The 20,178-nt window shown below is 36.7% G+C and overlaps 2 protein-coding genes across 2 annotated transcripts; one reads left to right on the top strand and one right to left on the bottom strand.

The window, feature by feature from the left end:
- Positions 1-1,288: 1,288 nt before the first annotated feature.
- LOC112421987 (protein FAR1-RELATED SEQUENCE 3) lies at positions 1,289-7,351 on the top strand. The gene is made up of 6 exons (XM_024784517.2): positions 1,289-1,465; positions 1,695-4,327; positions 4,660-4,749; positions 4,968-5,117; positions 6,302-6,415; positions 6,917-7,351. Exons 2-6 carry the CDS (start codon positions 1,919-1,921, stop codon positions 6,959-6,961), a joined length of 2,808 nt encoding a protein of 935 aa, XP_024640285.1. The 5' UTR covers positions 1,289-1,465; positions 1,695-1,918; the 3' UTR covers positions 6,962-7,351.
- Positions 7,352-10,228: 2,877 nt separating this feature from the next.
- LOC11423230 (UDP-glycosyltransferase 92A1) lies at positions 10,229-12,058 on the bottom strand. The gene is made up of 2 exons (XM_003617024.4): positions 11,383-12,058; positions 10,229-11,303 (listed from the first exon to the last, which is right to left on the bottom strand). The coding sequence occupies exons 1-2, from the start codon at positions 11,936-11,938 to the stop codon at positions 10,369-10,371; spliced, it is 1,491 nt and encodes a 496-aa protein (XP_003617072.1). The 5' UTR covers positions 11,939-12,058; the 3' UTR covers positions 10,229-10,368.
- Between the last annotated feature and the right edge of the window lie 8,120 nt (positions 12,059-20,178).

The following is a 20,178-nucleotide window of genomic DNA, read 5'->3' as shown; positions in this document are numbered from 1 at the left end:
TTTTGTTCTCCTTTCTTCCCCCTGTATTGAATGAACACGGTTTTCTCCTATTTTTGTGCAAATGGGTTTTCTCCTATTTCTCACACAAGTAAAGCCACTAAGCCAAGTTATTAGGAGTAATCTGTAACGTATTTGACTGAGCAATTGGGTACCAAAAAAAAAGTGTAGTTTTTACTACTATATATGACCATGTCCAAGTAAAAAGAAAACTAATTAATATAATACAAAATTAATTTTAAAATAAATCACAAATAAAAATACCACAATGAAGGAGTGGGATAAAAATAAATTATGTAAGAAGTAATTATCCCCTTTTTTTTCTTCACACCAAATTGATTTATAAAAATGAAATGGTTTGAATAATAGATGAACTCAAATTCTAAATAATTAACCACGGGAGAAAATGTCAAGTTTTTTCTTAAATTTTCCACACATGAAATAAATTTTCGAACAACCAAATGACAAATTGAGAAAATTATTCAAAAGAACATGTATAAAATATTGGGATGTTACAGGATGCTATAGGTGAAAATATTAGCTATGAAATATGAGATTAAGTAGAAAAATTGTATCAATTTGTGTCATTGTGTGACTATTTAAGTAATTCTTCTTCTACCTCTATTTGTGTTCGCTCTAATAGAGTCTAAGCATATGATAATTAAGCTCTTGTTCATCTCTTTTTTGTCTCTATTGATAAATAGGCCTCCAAAAATAAATTTGAATTCTCTCCATTTAAAATTCTATCAAGTTTTCTCCATTTTCAATATCTGCTTCACGCTATAAATTATTGGCAAGCTATACTTCAATGTTGATAAACTTTAGACATAACTGAATGAGTAGTTGTATTAACATTGAAAAGCACACCATTATTTCTAAATCTCTAAATTCCTTCAACCATCTATCCAAAAATTCCATCACACATATTCAAAATCAACCAACAATTCAATCTACTCATCATAAATTCTTAGATAAATAATAGCATTACAAACATACAAACACATTACACCATATAAAGTCTAGATAAAGAAAATAAAAAGTAATATCCTAAATTATTAATTTATCAGAATTGTTTTTTAGAGGATAATTTATCACAATTATTAAACATTTAGTTTACAAAGTTCAAAAATAAATGAAAGGTGGGGTACACTCTACACTTGATAGATCCAACCTCTAAGGACAAAAATTAAATCAAGATCCAAATTTAGACGTTTTTCTGTATAAACAAATATCAACCGTCCGATGCAAATCCAACGGTGAACAAGACGTGGGTATACTTCACACGTTTCATATCGAAAACCTACGCTATGCTATGCAACACTCTCTCTCTTTTTCTCGGTCTTCTCCGACTCTGCAACGGTGGAGCTTCACAATCCAAAACCCTAACTCCTCCCAAAACACCGTCGTTTTGTCCCTGCATTGTTCACACACCTACAATCAGAAGATTATGAAATCAATTTTCATTGCTGTAAGTCAGGGTTTCCATTTTCCCATTTCAATTTCTACACTCAATTCTGTAGCCATTTACTGTTTTTTATTGAATTATTGTTATTATTTTGTCCTTTTGTGAAATGGGTTTTGATCAAATTATATTATGTTACTCTTATAAGATTAAAGTTTTGATTTTTTTTTTTTGAATTGTTATGAAAATCACTTTTTGTGGTTTATTAATTTGTTTTTCTGCATTTCATTATTAGGAATTTTCAAGGTGAAATTGATTCAACACGTGTGGAGAGTAGAAAAGAGTGGATTTTTGTTGTAGTTTTGTGTAGTGTGATAATTTTCACCAGCTGGGTTGTTTGATTTTGGATTTACATGGTGGCACGTAGGAAACATTGATTATGCATGCAATTTTCTATTTGATTGGCGTTTAAGTGTGAAAGTCAATGATTTAGCAGTATAAGTTGTTTCATTGTTTGTAATGGATGTTCATGTGATAACTATCGGAGAAGGAAGTGGATCGATGGAACATAATGTGGATGCTGAATTTGGTCAAGTTAATGATGCTGGAAACTCGGGATCTCATGCTGAGGGTATGGTTTCGGAGCCGTATTTGGGCATGGTATTTGATTCTGAAGATTCTGCTAAAAGTTTTTATAGTGACTATGCTAGACGGTCGGGTTTCAGCTCAAAAGCTGGTTTGCATGGTCAGTTTAATGCTGATGGGACAAATATGTTCCGGGAGTTTGTGTGTAGTAGGGAAGGTTTGAAAAGAAGGATGACTGAAAGTTGCGAGGCGATGATTAGGATAGAGCAAACGGGTCAAAATAAGTGGGTTGTTACAAAATTTGTGAAGGAACATAGCCATTCTCTGGCGGTACCTGATAAGGTGGAAAAACTTCAACTGGTGAAGCACTTTTCTAGTGTTGGAAGAACCATGCCTGAAACTTACAAAGGACTGGGGCTTGTTCCAACTGGTGTCATGTATATATCTATTGATGCTCATCACGTTTCCTCTGACAATAGTCAGAAGATTAGGAATTCTCCTGCAGCTGCTGCGAAAACGAGTCATCCAGTTAAAAATTCCACTTCGATGCCTTATAATGCGAGGCAACCCATTAAAAAGAAGACATTAGGGAGGGATGCTCGGGACCTGCTGGAGTATTTTATGAAAGTGCAGGCTGAAAACCCTGGTTTCTTCTATGCAATACAACTTGATGAAGATAATCGTATGTCTAATGTGTTTTGGGCAGATGCAAGATCAAGGACAGCTTACAGTCATTTTGGTGATGCAGTTACCCTGGACACAACACATAGAGCAAATCAATATAATGTGCCATATGCTCCATTCACTGGGATAAACCATCATGGTCAAATGATTTTGTTTGGTTGTGCACTCATTTTTGATGATTCTGAGGCTTCTTTTTGTTGGCTCTTCAAGACATTTCTAGCAGCTATGAATGACCGTCACCCTCTCTCTATAACTACCGATCAGGACAGATGCATACAAACAGCAGTATCACAAGTTTTTCCCCAAGCACGTCACTGCATAAACAAACGTTATGTCTTGCGAGAAGGCCATGAAAAATTGGGCCATGTATGTCGCATGCATCCTTATTTTCACTATGAACTCTATAATTGCATTAACCTGACAGAAACAATTGAGGAGTTTGATTTTTCTTGGAATTCTATCATAGACAAATATGAACTCAGAGGGCATGATTGGCTTCAGTCCTTGTATAGTGCTCGTGATCAATGGGTTCCAGCATATTTCCGTGATTCATTTTTCGCTGTAATATCTCCTAATCAAGGATTTGAAGCCTCTTTTTTGGACGGTGTTGTCAACCGGCATACAACATTACCAATGTTCTTTAGGCAGTATGAACTAGCTTTGGAGAAATGGTTTGAAAAGGAAATAGAATCAGATTTTGAGACAATTAGCACTAATCCAGTTCTAAAGACACCTTCGCCAATGGAGAATCAGGTTGCTAAGCTTTATACACAGAGAATATTTTTGAAGTTTCAAGAAGAGCTAGTTGAAACTTTTGCTTATACCGCCAACAGAATCGAAGAGGATGGGGTGAATAGCATATTTGGAGTTGCAAAGTTTGATGATGTCGAAAAGTCGTACACTGTCACATTAAACCAGTCTGAATTGAGAGCTAACTGTACATGCCAAATGTTTGAATTTTCAGGCATTCTTTGTAGGCACATTTTAACTGTTTTTACCGTGTCTAATGTATTCACTATACCATCCCACTACATCTTAAAACGGTGGACAATGGAAGCAAAAAACAGTAATGTATTGGATGAATGTGGTGGTGAATCACTTGCATATGAGTCTTTGACATCACGGTATGCCAATCTGTGCCGGGAAGCCATCAGATATGCTGAGGAAGGTGCTGTAGCTATGGAAACTTATGATGCTGCAATGAGTGGTCTTAGAGAAGGTGGAAAGAAAGTTGATGTCATGAAGAGAAATATTGCCAAAGTGTCATCAACTAATCATCGACTCAGCGGGAATGATTGCTCCGATCCCGACAAGAAAACCCCTACTTCAACATCAGATACAAGTACAGCCCCTCTTTTATGGCCACTTAACGATGAAACATCGACGTTTAATCTTAATGACGTCGATGCTCCTGTTCAACCAATGGCTGATCTGAATTTACCACAAACGACCCCAGTGCCACGTAAGCAAGTTGATGTTCCATCCCCAGTGCCTCGTCAGCGAGTTGATAGTCCATCCTCAGTGCCTCGTCAGCGAGTTGATGGTCCACGACCAGTGCCTCGTAGGCGAGTTGATGGTCCATCCCCAATGCCTCGTCAGCGAGATGATGGTCCTCCCCCAGCGCCTCTTCAGCAAGATGATGGTCCACCTGAAAACACGGTATGGCAAGAACATCTCTGTTTTTGTTGCTTTTTTATACATGTTCTTGGGATTGGAATAGAATGCATAATGTTGGAAATTCCGCCTTTATTGCGGTCTGCCCCTAGTCGCCTAAATTGCGGCCTTTGGTTTGCCTTCATTCCAGCTTCCAACACCTTCATTGTGTTGGCTTTGAGGGGGTGGATTTAGTCCCACATCGGATAGATAGCACTCTTGAGAAGAGTTTATAAAGAGGAGGCATTCCTCACCTTACAAGCCGGTTTTGTAAGGATGAGTTAGGCCCCAAATTTTAGCACATAACATTAAGCCAGTCCTTTTATTCTGGCATGTAGGTGGCTCTTCCATCTTTGAAGTCAATGACGTGGGTAATGGAGAACAAAACCTCAAATCCAGAGAACAGAATAGCTGTTGTCAATCTCAAGGTATGTGCACATCAATCGCAACATCAAAAAACTGGTAGTAGTATTCCTGATATAATTTAAAATCAGTTTTGGATACCTGTGTTTCACTTGAGAAACTCCTGCCATTCGGTTGACCATGGTCCTTTTTTAGTGTTAGTGTACTTTGCTTTTATCGTGTCGCAGTATTTTAACAAAGTAATAGTGAGGATTGCCAGTCATTAAACATATTTCAATTGCAGTTGCAAGATTATAACAAGAGTCCATCAACAGAATATGAGGTTAAGTTCCATCTCTCTCGGGTTACTGTGGGACCTGTTTTGAAGTCTATGGCTGAAGTCGGGGAGCAACTTTCAACAACAGCTAATAAGGTTGCTGTAATAAATCTCAAGGTATGTTATTTTGTTCTTTAGACTCATTATTCTCTAAGATGCCCGGTTCATTTTGTTGCTCTGTTATTCTAGTACTGGAATGAAAGTAGAGATCAATGCAATTGTTTTCGTACTAAGGGGATGTAAAGCAAAAAGGGAGGTACATATAAGCTGATTTATATTTAAAAGAAAGAATCTGGCTGTCGAGGTAGAGAATTTTAACTTTAAAATAGAATGACAACAAAGAACAGAACAGAACTAGTATATGGTCTTTGTGGCTGGTGGCATAGGAATATTGCTAAAATGAATATATTTATACCGGTTATTAATAATGTGTTTAAGATGCTGTCAAGAATGTGGACTTCTAATATCAGGGAAAGGCATTAAACTTGGTTTTTGACTTCAATATCCTGCAATTGGTTTTCACCAAACTCAACTTACAATATAAGCAACACATAAAGGATAGAATATTGAGCTTCATTCCTTTGCATCTCAAGACTGAAAGAATTAACATTTTAATTTGGAAGCCATATTTTGTTGCAAATAGAATATTTGTGGAGTGATAGTTGTGTTAAATATCGATGTCTCAGATGCTTTGGTTGCGGGTGAAATCTTTGTGCATATTATATAAGACCTAATAGTTGCTAGGTCTGTATAAAAGTATGCATTTTTTTTCTATCTAACTGATCCGTGCCTCCCATTTTCTCTTGTTTGGTTATGGAGAGAATATAGCGTAGAAGGAACTAAGTTGATGTGGGGGCCACATTCAATTTTATCTCAAGTTGAGAAAACACAATTTCAAGTAGACAATTTACCCTTTTTTAATTTTACAGATCTATTTATCTATCATTTAATGTGGGGGTTTATTTGGTTATTTTATCAAGGTAAAAAGGTCATTACATTGATTATTCATCTTTTCCCCACTTTTCCGTCCGACCAAATGAGCAAAGGAGAAAATTATACAATTCTTTCTCTCTGTCTATCCATATACACAACAGACAAAACTTCTCATTTTCTTCCAGCCTCCAAATAGAAGTAGTAAAGAATAAAAGGAAATGTAAAGAAAATAATGGTATTATGTTATTATTATTATGGGAGAAATAGTGGTTCTTGTTTTAGTTATTGTGCAGGAATGACACTTTCTTAAAAGGCTTTCTTTACTTTGAATAACTTTAAGTTTGTTGAAATTGTTTCAATTGTCTCAGCTTGATAATGCCCGGGTTTCTGGTGAGTCTGAAGTTAAGTTTCAAGTATCCAGGGATGCATTGGGTGCTGTGCTACGATCAATGGCTTATATCCGCGAGCAACTTTCTTGTGCTGTAAGTTTTCCTGTTACCTAAATATGTGTGTCATCCATCATCGCATACAAATCAGTTTATCTTTAAAAGTAATGTATTAACCATCCAAATCCAACTATGTTACAAGAAAGCCAACTAGTTTTCCATCTCTGGAGGCGTAATAATCATGTTAAAATCTACTCTTTTTTTTTTTAACGACAAATGTTAGTATGTTAATTGTTATGTTAGTTTTTTTTTCATTGCCAGGGTTGGTTTGAACCCTGGACCTCCAACTAACCCTCAGCTCAAATTAGTTGAGCTACCCAACCCACCCAGCGTTAAAATCTAGGCTAGAGTTCTATGTTTTTTTTTGAAGAAAAGGCTAGAGTTCTATGTTAAAATTTACATAATTTGATAATGATATGTCAACTAGTATCTTTATATTGTTACTACAATTTAACTTAGTTTAATCTAAAAAAAATATTTAGATAAACTGCTTTCACTGTGTATATTAATATTTGTTTGCATGCAAAATTTTTGCAGGGCGACGCGAACTCAGAACCTATGTCGAAAAAGCGTCGAAACTGAAGCGTCTGAGTTTCATTTAATAGCCGGGTGGTTATGTGAGTATGTATTTTTGATGGCTGTGTGGTGGTCATTTGATACACAAATGAATTAGAAATTGTAGTGTCTTTTTTTTGTGCAAGCCTCTTTCTCTACAAAAATTTGTTCTCTTGCATATTTGTACATGTATCATATCGTAGGCAGAAGACTTGTTTGATAGGAAGGATTGGAAAATCCTCTACCCTGCAGCTCCAAACAATCAATTACAATGAGTAGAAATGGGTTTAAGAACATGTCCAGGGAGAGGAAAGAAAGTATAATTGTTGTTCAGTGTCTTTTTAAGAGTCACTATATCCAAGAAGTTTGGTGACATAACTACCGTATGAATTGCTAGTTTTAATTTTTTTTGAAGAAGGTATGAGTGCTAATTAATTATTCACAAAAAATGAGCATAAGTAATATGTGACTATTAGATTGTTACATTACATTAATAATAAACCTATGCTAAATAAATGTAAACAGCATATTTATTTCGTTGTGCTCAGTGATTATCTTGTCCTGAAAAGCGTGGAAGGTAACTTATAATTGAAAGACTTAAATATGTATTTCATCCATGCAATTAGGGGTCGTTTAAAAATCGATCTCTCTATTTGCTAATCTTTGCAAACTAGCCTTGCAATCATTAATCGTTTAAAATTTCGTCCCTCATCCTTGTTAATCACTGCCACATCAGCAATTTACCCCTTCTCTTCTCAGACCGTTGGGAAAAGACAAAAATACCCCTTAGACAAACACGAAAGGACAAAAAAAAAACCTGATGTCATCTTCTCAAAACCTTCACTCCTCTTCTCTGCATCGCACACCACCACCAACCTCTCCATAACATCCTTCCTCTTCCTCCTTCATCATCTACACATGATTATTCATCACCTTCCTCACTTACAAAATTAGAATCAAAACTGAAACCAGCATACTTTCTCTCATCCATTTTCATTACAACAAACCCCTGTTTGTCTTCCAACAATATTCATCTTCAACAATCTCAAATTTATCCAACGTGTTTGTTCATCAGTAAGAACAAAATTCCTTATCTTCCACACTTTTCCTCAACCATTTCATACTTTTCCTTTTCATAGCAAAACCCATGGTGAAACTAACTGGAAATGCTAAAGTTCCATTTTTTACGTCTTCTACATGTTGTTGTAAAGAAACATTCTTCTCTAACTCAATTGGACCATGATAATTAATAATCTAATAACCAACCAACACACGCACACAAAGTTAAGTAACTCTCACTCACCAAAACCTCCCTGTGGATGTAATAGCTTGTAAAATCCAAATAACTTCATCCCTCAAAACATCGCTTTTTACTTCTTCTTTCTCTACCGTGGCTCTTGAAAACAAAACACAATTACAAAATTCAATTCAAAAGAATTCTCAAACAGAAAAACTAGCTCAGTGACATCGCAAAATTACATGTGAATTGAAACATCAGCCACAGTCGCATCGTTTTGTAGATTATCAGCGCCGTCGCTGGAAGAAACCACTGGTGCTTGCTGCATATTTTCCTCTGGTTGCGTCTCCGTCATAAGCCCTCTACAACCACGTACTCAGTGACGTTGCAGCCAACAGAAAAGACTGGATTGAGAATGTTGCAGCCATGTACGATGTTCTCCCATCGTCGATCTGGCCGGAGGGAATGAAGCAGTACAATGGAATTTTTTTTGAAGCTTTGGCTGGCGTTGACATGTATAGATTGTGTTGGTGTTCGGTTCGACGGAGAGAAGGAAGTTGGTGTTGTTGGCAGCGGCGCGGTGGTTGTAGGGGAGAAGAGAAGATGACGAGAGGTGAGAAGGAGGAAGAAGAAAGAAGTCAAAGGGGAACTAAGGGCATTTTTGTCCATTCAAGGCAAAAGTATGAGTCAGTAGCCATTTATCCCAATTAACATCGGACACGTCAGCTAATCACTGCCACCTCAGCGAGATTATCACTTCAAGGACGAAATTTGAAATGATTAATGATTGCAAGGCTAGTTTGCAAGGATTAACGAATACAGGGACCAATTTTTAAACGACCCCTAATTGCAGGGATGAATTTCATATTTAAGCCTAATTGAAATAACACATTATAAGCACAAAAAAAGCATCAACATATATATGACCTTGGAAGAAGACGAGTGGCGTTGAAAGTTGGAGGGGTAGATTCACGCTGGAATGGATTTTAGTGTTAGAGGGGGGAAGAAATGTGTCGGTAAGTCGTGTTCAAGGGGCCATTTGGAAGAGTCCGGCTTTGCTAAAGGCGGCGGCGTTGAGCTGGAGAGTCTTTTTGGATCGTATCCCAACAAGAGACAACCTTCAGAGGAGGAATATAATTTGTCTGGACTGATCGCTTGCGTATGTTTATTGTGAGGCAGCGGAGGAATCGGTTGACCACCTTTTCCTACATTGTAGGGTGGTGATGTGATGGGTATTTGGTCCAATCTTATGAGATAGTTGGGTATAACGTTCATTATGCCGCCAAATTTGTACATTCATTGGGAGTGCTGGAGTAGGGAAGCGAGGAGGAAGAGGTTGAGAAAGGGTTTTTGACTCATTTGGCATGCCGTACTTTGGGTCATCTGGATTAAGAGAAATCATAGAATTTTTAGAAATGTTTTGACCGAGGTTGAAGAGTTAGTTGAAGAAATAAAGGTGTTGGCTTGGCGTTGGAGTTTGAGTAGGCTCAGTATCACTACGTGCCTATACTATGACTGGTGTTGGAACCTGAAATAGTGTATTTTGAGATAAGAAACTCGATTGGAGATAACTGAACACTATTTTGTTAGGCTGTGCTGTTTTGCTGTTTCTCCTCGGATTGCAAATGGGTTGGTGGTCTAAGCAGCTGTTGTGGAGGGTCCGTAATTAGGTGGTTGCACTTCTGCCAATATGTGGATAGAGTGGTAATGTAGGTGATTAGCAAGGAGCTCTCTGGTTTTTCAATTGGGGTGTGGGGCATGCTTCTGCTGTTACAAGTATGCTGTTCTGCGTATCCTGCTGCTGTCTTCTGTAGGTTGCAGCGGCTGCTGTTATGCGCATTCTTTTTGGTTGCAGAAGGTGGTTACGCCATATTTTTGTTTACCGTTGTGTCGTGGCAGTTGTTTTCGGATGTTACATCTATATGCGGCATCCTTGTTCTTTTATCACCATCTCTAAGCATCTTGCTAGAGTTTGGTATCAATAAATTTTGCTGATTCAAAAAATACAATAAAATATATAGATAAATAAAATTTGACTCATTTGCATTAGAAACTGATAAAGGTATTAAATGGTCAATTATACTTTGCCTTCATAGTAATAACATTATCCCTATTAAAAGATTGTAGATCAGCCAGTATATGTAGACATAAGGAACTTTAATTCTCAAATTCAAATGCAACAATTCATAGAACCTTATTATACTTGCAAAATGGTTCTAACAAAATCATCCATTGCTCTCAATGAAGACCCCTTTTCTTTACCTTTCTCTACTGTTGCCTCTCTCATGTGTACTGCAATCTCATTTGCTTTCTCCTTCATCTCTTTTCCCTTTCCTTCTTGATCCATAACTATTTCTATGACCCACTTCACATCTTCCTTAGAAATCACACTTTCCACAGTTCTTGTCAGTTCCACACTCACCCCCATTTCTTCTACCAACATCTTTGCATTGTATGCTTGTTCTGCTGCAAGTGGCCAACCAATAATTGGCACCCCTTGGCTAAGACTCTCCAATACAGAATTCCACCCACAATGACTTAGAAATGCTCCTGTTGATTTGTGTGATAGAATCTCTAACTGAGGTCCCCATTTATGCACCAACAAACCCCTTTTACTATGCTTCATTCTCTCTTCAAATCCTTCTGGCAACCATTCTGCTTTGAACTCTGCATTAATGTCAAAACCACAAGGTGGTCTAATAACCCAAATGAAAAGTTTCTCACTTTCTTCTAACCCTTCAGCCAATGCCATCATTTGTGAAGCACTTACTGTGTTCTGTGATCCAAAAGATATGTAAAGAACAGAATTCTCATCTTTCAAATCAAGCCACTCCATGCATTCTTCAAGAGCTATACCGGATTCTTTTCCGGCACGATACTTTGAATTCGAACCCTTTAATGTAGTTGATGGAAGAAGAGGACCAATACACCAAACAGGAAGTTGAAGATAGTTCTTCAATAGTTGCAGCCCTAAATTCTCAATCTCCTCAACAGTGTTACAAATCCATCCATCAGATTTCATAGAAAGTGCTATCTGTGGAGGGAAGAATTTTGACCAATCATCAGTTCCATCAGCTGCTCTTAGATATCTATGCATCTGAGAGATGTGGAATCTGTAGTTTTGAGGAAACCCTAGTATCATATATAAAGTTAGTTAGATTTTGTTTTTGTAGTGAACAAAAATAATATAAATGAGATATTTTAGGAGTACCTGGAACCCAAAACTCATCAGAATCTGTTTTCCTATGAGGTAGATTACACCAAATAGAGATATAAGCCAAAGTTCCATAAGCACCACAAGTAGTGAATGATATATTCCTAGTTCCTAAACTCTTTGCAACATTGGTAGCCCAACCAAGAAACACATCTGATATAATACAAATTGGAGGTTGACCCTCTTGTTGTGTGATCTTTGATATTAAAGAGCTTAGAGGAGCTTCAAGGCTAGTTGATGCATGAAAGAGTTTGATTATATCAGTTAGAGGAAGCTTTTCTGTATTCTCTACGTTTGGTGGTAAACCATATTGGCTATGATTGAAAGGTAACTCAGCAAGATTGATTGAGATATCATTGTTAGAGGAAGAAAATGTGTTGGATATTGCAGATTTAAGGTGTTGAATGTTGAGGGGAGTGGTGGCTATTGTGATTTTGAAGGTAGTAGTTGTTTCTTGAATTTTTCTTGCTAGGGCTAGGAATGGAATGAGATGACCATGTGCCATGAATGGTGTCATCACTATGTGTGGTTTCTTCTCTGCAGTTTCTGCCATTGTAGAAACTTAAATTCTTTAGCTCATGAATTTTCTATTGCTTTGGATTTTGATAAGAAGTGTGGAATATAGTAAAGCGTGAGAAAGATAAAGTAGCATTTTTGTTCTTAGGGGGAATGTTTAGTTTAAGTGTGGGACAAAAACATGTGTGTTACTTTAGTCCACGTCCACATTCTAGGTATGTAATAAACTTGTCGGAAGTCGGTTCTGTCTTTTAGTGACAAAAAGAAAATTATACTAATAAAAAAGTTTAGATAAACCGAGTTTTTAGGACTATGCAGATAAATTGCGTCCCTTGCTGGCCATCCCATATCCAGAAATTACGTTGATGTGTCGTTTTCGTTAGATTATGGTAGTCAAATACAATCAACTACATATAACAATGACGAAGACACCCTCAAGTAAATCGCGGAAGACATCGTCGAAGACGAGAGTGTGGGACAACATGGCATTTATAATAATTGTAGTTGATTATTATTATTATTATTATTTATGCATGCAATTAACGTAAATGATGCTTCAATTTTTTTTTTGTCTTTATTATACCACTCTACTCCAAGTAGAGGGGTATTTAAAAATTAAAAAAAAAAATCACAAAATATCCCGCAAGTCAAGGGTATTTAAAAAAATTGAAAAAAAAAAGGGAAAATACCCCGCAACTCCAAGTGGAGGGGTAGGGGTATAATGAGGACAAAATTTTCACCACTTTTTAGGGTACCCCGCAACTCCAAGTGGAGTGGTACTAGAGACTCCTGAAAAAGTAGGGCATTTCTGCAATTTTTCGAAAAAGTGGAATATTTTTGTGTTTTTTAGCAAAAAGTAGGGCGCAAAAATAAAAAATTTCCCGAGTTTTTAGGACTTAGATCAATGCAGATAAATACATTATTTTTTTAGTATTTTACAACAGATACACCGTAATTGAAATATAAAAATAAAATTGTTTGGAAAGAAAAAAAAAATAATGACAAAATAAAATATGGACACTTTTAGATTTTTACTAAAATCGGAGCAAAAAAGTTATAGAAAATAATGTCTATAAATACATTATTAAGTCATTACCTAACTAATAATAATGTATAATAATACCAACAATATTTAAGTGATTACCTAATTTTTCTGTAAAAAAAAGTAATTGCCTAATTTATTATTGTGTGAATGCATGAGTAAGAGTTAGTTGTTAAAAAACATCAATTTGTTAGTGTTATAATAATAACGATGATTATATTATTAAGCAATCTAATGGAAAAACAATAATGACCGAATCTGATATCACTTTACAAAACTACAAACATGTTTTAATTAAGAATACATTTTTTTTCCTCTCAAAAAAAGAGAATACATTTGTAAATTTAGCTCAGTTAGTAGAGATATGCATTATTATATGCAGAGGTCGGAGTTTGAACCCCGGACATCCCACTTATTCACCTTGAAAAAGGTGAATTCTAGCCACTAGGCTACTTGAAAGAAAGAAGAAGAAAAAAAAACAGAGAATACATTTTTTTTTTCCAAGTACCTAAGTGGCTAAATATTCTATTTTTAAGAAGAATAAGTGAGGTGTCTGAGGTTCGAATATCGACCCCTCCATATATTATATAATGTATTTACCATCTCTTAGCTAAACTCACAGAGACAAAAGAATACATTTATCTCTCTATAAAAAAACATCTATCTATTTATAATCAAAGAAATGGGTATTAAAAAACTAAGATTGCAATTAAATGAGTTATTTGAGCGTATCAAATAGGCTTAATATGCAAAACCTCCATGTAAGCTCGTGTGTTTTTTGAAATTCGTCCCTGTATATTTTTTTTTTGTTTTCTAAACCATCATTGTAAGTTGTTAACTGTTTGCAATCAGTCCCTCCACTTAACTCCCGCTACAAAAACGTTGTGGTGGCAGACAGAGACACACATGGCGAAGGGTGAGTTGACAAAAACAGGCTTATATGTCAAGAGAGATGATGAGTGGCTAGAAAGGAGGGACCAGAACCAAAAACGAAAAATTGCATAGGGAAGAAATTAAATTAACGTATTGTTTTTTCTTCTTCATCTCCAACCCTAATTTTGAAACTGTTCATTTGAGTGCGGCGTTGTGTTGTTCATCGTCTTGTGCGGCGTTTGATTTCGCATCTTGTTGCGGCGTTCGTTTGATTCTTATTGAAAGATCAACTTTTGTCATTTACAGATTCAATCAATGATTTGAGTGTCGAAGTTACAGGTCCAGAATTATAGGTATTTTAGTGACTTAGAATTTATCACATTATTTGTAGACATTTTGTCGTTGTATGCTATTAACTTGAATGATGTGAGTTTGTTTGCAGATTCATCTTTTACGTTTTTAGATTGTTATGTTCTTGAGATTTTTCCCATATGTCGGGATTTGGAGATTTTATATGTCGATGTATGTTGATCTTATGACATGTATATTTTGGAGATGTATGATTTATATCTGATGCGACTGTTGAGAAAATTTATATATGCATGTTGTTTAAAATCTATTGAAGACGCAGCGTCTATTTCTTGAATATTTGTATTATTCACGTGTGTTATCGCTTTAATAGAAATAGGGGGTTACACTTCCATTCAAGACTAGATTTGAGACTTAATAGAGTTGCATGTTGGAGCTAGGGTTCTAATGGAGTTGAACTTGAAGCTATAAGTTGTACCAAAAATCTTATGTGAGTTTTTAGATAGCTTTCCTTACCTTCGGGTTGTGTGAATCTTAGGTGAGAAATCTTAAGTATGTTTATGTCATGAATTAGGTTTAGAGATACCCCTTTGTACCATAAATCATCAAGAACATGTTATTGTTGCCATGCATTTCAATTCCTACTGTTTTTATGTGTTCTGGAAGTATCAGGTACCTTATGATGCTTGAAATTGAGGTTTTTTTTATGCAAAAATACGTTTTCTGCAGAATTCTGGACTGTCACAACTCGTCGGGCGAGCTAGAACTCGCCATGGCGAGTTGGGAATCAGAACTCTCTGGAACAGCTCGCCACGAGCTCGCCATGGCGAGTAAACTGCTAGCCATGGCAAGTTTGACTGCACATCATGTGTTCTCTACTCAGCTTGTGGCCAGTAAGAGCCATCTGAGGCCCGTTTCCTGCAGTTTTTTTATTAAACCTTGAACCCCTCAATTCTAAGTGTCTAATATACAATCCAAGTTAAGTTTTAAAAGGGAAATGCATAGTGAAACATTAACATGGTTCGACAACGAATGGTACACGAGAGTACATGACATGATTTATGCCGGGTAGTAGCTAATCTCTAAGTAATGGGGAATGGTAGAGCCTCAACTTAGGTAGTCGAGAACAACTATGTATTTATGTGACCTAAGTATGTTAAGTTGTATGAACAAGAACAAGTATGTACGCAATTACCAATAATCGGGTAGGTTACGAACCCGTGGTAAACAAGCATGCAAGTAATAGGATAAATCCTTATGTATGTACAAGACCAATAAGCTATGTAACATAAAGTTTCGTGTCTCTTGCGATCCACGCCAAGGGGGATTTCAAGAGGTCCACGTCGAGGGGGACGGGATACGCTCCGCAAGGTAGGCCCGCACGGCATTAAGAGGAGTCCGATGTACCTTAGCTAGGAATTCATCGGTCAAGTAAAGGATTGTACTCGGGGTTACTGCACCCGATACACTCTGTCAAATCAACTCAGATAATGTTGTTTGTTACACGCTAACTTTCTAACATAATGAATAATCATGAATCATGCTACAACACGTTTATGTTAGAACACAAAGTATGTACAAGCTTATGCAATAGAACAAGACTAAGAAGATAAACTGTCGACGATCTTAGTACCTCCCCGATCGTCCAGTTCAGGATCATGTCACGAATGATTTATGATTAGTTCTTGATGTGTTTATCGTATTTTGACGTAGCGGTCTTAGGTTCCCTTGAACGCCGTGGCATGTAGAGTATATGACAAGACTGGTAAGTTAAGATACGAAGAACCTTATGACAGACCTAGTATGCACGATCGTCTAGGTTGGCATGTTTCATGTAACAGCCCGATTTTCGCTAGATTTATTTTTAATTGTTTAAATATGTGTTTATATGTGCTTATGTGTGATTATTTATCATTGGGTGCATTTTTATGGGTTTTCGTGTTAGAAGGGTAATTTAGTCATTTTGGACTCAGGGGTATTTTGGTCATTTTGGGTGTAAGAGTAAATTAGTAATTTTTGTGAGGATTATTTTTAGTGTTTTAGCGAGAACCATTATTTTACTAAGTTACTAGTGTAGTAATTAGTTGTTAGTATTTTACCGTTAAGTGACCGTTGTTAGTATCTTACCGTTAAGAGTGTAGAAACATTTTAGAGTTGTGTTTGAGTGGGTTAAGTCCACTAAGGCATTAGGGTTAAGCCCATTAGAGGAATAACCTATATAAGCCTTATCTTAAGAGAAAATATCATTCATTTTTCATTACATAAGATATTTTGAGAGAGGTATAGAGAGAAAGTGCAAGAGAAGAGGAAAAAGGGTAAGAGGAGAAGAAGCTTGAAGATTCAAGAAGTGGTAGAGATCCTAGGAGCTAAAGTGAAGCTTGGGCTAGAAATTTGTGCTAACTAAGGTAAGGGGGTTAGAATTCAATCATAATCATTTAGTGTAATTTTTCATTTGTTGTATGATTAAGTGCTTAATTGAGTAAGTGATTAATTGTTCATAGTTGTTAAAATTTGTGCTCTATCTATGGTGATATATTTGAATGCATGAAATTGGTGATAATTGAATTGTTGTTGGTGAAATTGCATATTCAAAGTATGTGAAAGTGATATATTGTGAATTATGCTCTAAATGTTGAATTGTGCTATGTTATTGTTGAATTGTAATGAGAATCATGTTTAATTGATGTTGTTGTTGTTAAGTGATATTGTTGTTGATGATTCATAGCTTGGGTGTTCATAAATCAGGATTTGATGATGAAAAATGAGTTGTTGTTGGTTTTGTAAAATGGGTTGAATTGGTGAATTATGTTCAAATGTCATTTGTTTTCATGTTTGTTGTGTTCTTGTGAACCTTTTAGTTGTATTGACCTGTAAACAAACTCTGGAGGACACATTTGGGCATTGGGAGATCAAAATTGGGAATTTTTGGTGAAAAATGGTTGAAACCCGTAATTTTTTTTTTCTTGCAGAACTATGACTGTTCGCTTAAGCGAACGCGTAAGCGAACCAGCATAGAAAGTTCTGGAACCCGGCCTCTTAAGCAAACCGGTAAGCGACCAGTAAGCGTACATTACTAGTAGCTGCTGGAACTTGTTCGCTTAAGCGAACCTGTCCAGTTTCAGCAACTTTTGATTTTTGTTCTGGGTCTTAGGGGGCCAATCTGAGCTTTGTAAAATGCTTCTTTCAACTTGTTTAACCTTTGTTTGAACTTCTAAACCTACTGGAACATGTTTTACTCATTCAAATTTGGGATTTTCCATTTTGGGTTGAAACTTTAAATTTTGGGAATGATCGGATTTTGTCGAAATGAACTTTTGTGAACTAAATGAGATTACAAGTTTAACCTATAGTTCATATAGACTTAGGTAGGACTCGTAATGTTGGTCAAACATCTTAATCATGTTAAACTTGATATTTCGGATGGGAATGTGAAAAATGTGAACTTGAGTTTTCTTATACGAACTTAAGCTATACTTTGAACTAATGTCTAATAGTTTGTAAGTGGCTTAAGCTCATGACTACATGATTGATTAAGATAGATTTGCGAGTTTTCAAACTTCATATTGTTACCTTGTTTTGAGATTTGTCAATATTGTCCGTTTGCCACTTGACACGGATTTTATCGAAAATGATTCTTTTATGCCAATTATCTTATGACCTTTCGTGACTAGCCTTATATGACTAAAGGAAGAGGTGTGAATGAATTGTTATATGTAGGATATGATATTTATCATAAGATGTTGTATGTTCTCTTACTTGGAATATGAGAAATAATTGGAGTGGTGAAACTATATGATGTAGTTGATGTTGAATGATGTTGATGATTATTGATGATTATGGTGATAATGTGATGATGACTCTTATTTAAATTATGACTTGAATGTTGTGTGGACGTAAATACTTGATAATGCAATTGTTGTAAAGATGATCAATATACTTGAATGTTGTGGAGATGATCAATATATTTGGAAGTTGCTTGTATGTCCTTTAGAATGTAGCGTTAGTGTTTTAATTATTTAATATTATGTAGCGTAAGTGTTTTAATTATTTAAAAGAATGTAGCGTTCGGGTTTTAATTATTTAATATTATGTAGCGTAAGTGTTTTAATTATTTAAAAGAATGTAGCGTTAGTTTTTTAATTATATAATATTATGTAGCGTAAGTGTTTTAATTATATAAATTACTGACAATGTAATAATTAATTTGAATTTCAGATGTGGCATGATCAGACAGGTTACAAGTGTATAAATGCGGGGAAAAATATGAAAGAGCTTGGTAAGCTGGAGGCGAGTGTGAGGTGGTTTTGGGAGCCTATGGAGGGGTCTGACCTGCATGATTTGATATACACGGGGTATTCTACCGTGACCCATGCCATGATACGTGCTATGTGCGAGAGGTGGCACACGGAGACCAGTAGTTTTCATCTACCTGTGGGGGAGATGACGGTTACTTTGGACGATGTGCATAATCTCCTACACATTCCTATTCACGGGCGCATGCTGAACCACGATGAGGCAATGGGTCAGGAGCGTGCGATTGATTTGATGACCAGGTTGTTTAGCATGTCAGATGCTGATGCCCGGGCTGAGATTAGGAGTGAGTCTGTTGGTCATATCAGTTATCCCACACTCAAGCGGGTATATGAACACCACCTGATAGAGGCTAGACGGCTGGAGGAGCCACGGACGAGGGAGGATCTACGGGAGAGAGGCATGAGGAGGGTGTGGTGTGTCAGGAGTTTCCTTCTATATCTCGTTGGTTGTGCGTTGTTCACTAACAAAACGAACAGACACATCGACTTGATATATCTTGATTGTATGGCTGACTTGCAGGCGATTGGGAAGTGGTCATGGGGAGGGATGACCTTAGCTTACATGTACGACTATCTGGATGACTCTGTTATTTTGAATAACAAAACGATGGCTGGGAGTATGACTCTTTTTATGGTAATAATTTAATATTTATCTTCATTTCTTTATGAATTTATTTTATAAATTTTATTATCATGTTAGATTATTTTTTTCCTAAGTAAGACTGCATTTATTTAGGATTTAATTTAAATTTTTCTGTGAAGCTTTTATAATGTATTTTATTTATTTGTTGCAGGGATGAATTTTGGAGCATTTGTCAGGTCCGTACCCAAGGAAGAAAAACAGGGAGTGGACGCCGGAGAGACCATGTGCTGGGAGATGGCTTACAAGCAAAGGACATAAAGATGTGCATCATTACCGCTTACGTCTGGATCGCTTTGAGGTGGATGACGTCAGGTTTTCTACTTATGGTGATCACAGAGACGTGCACCCATTCCAGCTTATTGTCACTTACTCGGGATGGCTGATGTGCGGGAAGGAGAGGGTGTACCGTCATTTACCTGAGCGAGTAAAGAGGAAGCTTTTCTATGTACATGATGTTCCTAGACATCCGTCATCTGTCTCTCAGGTGCCTACACATGATCCCACCACCGTGCTGCAAAAAGCTCAGGCGTGGTTCTTCACTGCTTGGGGAGATGCGTGTGAGAGACCATGGCATCATGCTCCCGTCTACATGGCTTGGTCTGCCAAAGTCTCTCACCCTCGTATTCTCCCACCTGATGAAGGATCTCCTCCCATGCCGGCGAACGTGGAGCAGATCATAGAGGAGGAGCATGCCAGGGAGATGTCTGACACACTGACGATCATCCGGGATGTGGTGCATATTGCTGACGATATTGTGGCCAGGCAAGCCGAGATGACTAAAGAGGAGATTGTCCACGAGGTGATGCTGATAGCAGTACTAGTCGCCCTGCCCTTACTTATCAGATTGCCAGGCGGCGTAGGGGTCAGAGGCAGGGTAGACAGCAGGGCTGATTATTATTAGGCTTTTTTTTATGTATTTTTTGACTATGATGATAATGATGTATTATTATGACATTTTCATATTTCTATGACATTTACGTACGTACGTTTTATATTATTTCTTGCGTTTTAATTTTACCATTTTCCTGTTAAATATTGCATGAATATGTTTAGGTATCAATTGGTTATTAGATTAAAATTTTAGATGAATTTTCAAT

The sequence above is a fragment of the Medicago truncatula genome, chromosome 5 (assembly GCF_003473485.1).
Source record: "Medicago truncatula cultivar Jemalong A17 chromosome 5, MtrunA17r5.0-ANR, whole genome shotgun sequence".
Classification (NCBI taxonomy): Eukaryota; Viridiplantae; Streptophyta; class Magnoliopsida; order Fabales; family Fabaceae; genus Medicago; species Medicago truncatula.
The sequence above is the reverse complement of the archived record's forward strand: the minus strand, read 5'-3'. Positions and strand labels throughout refer to the sequence as shown.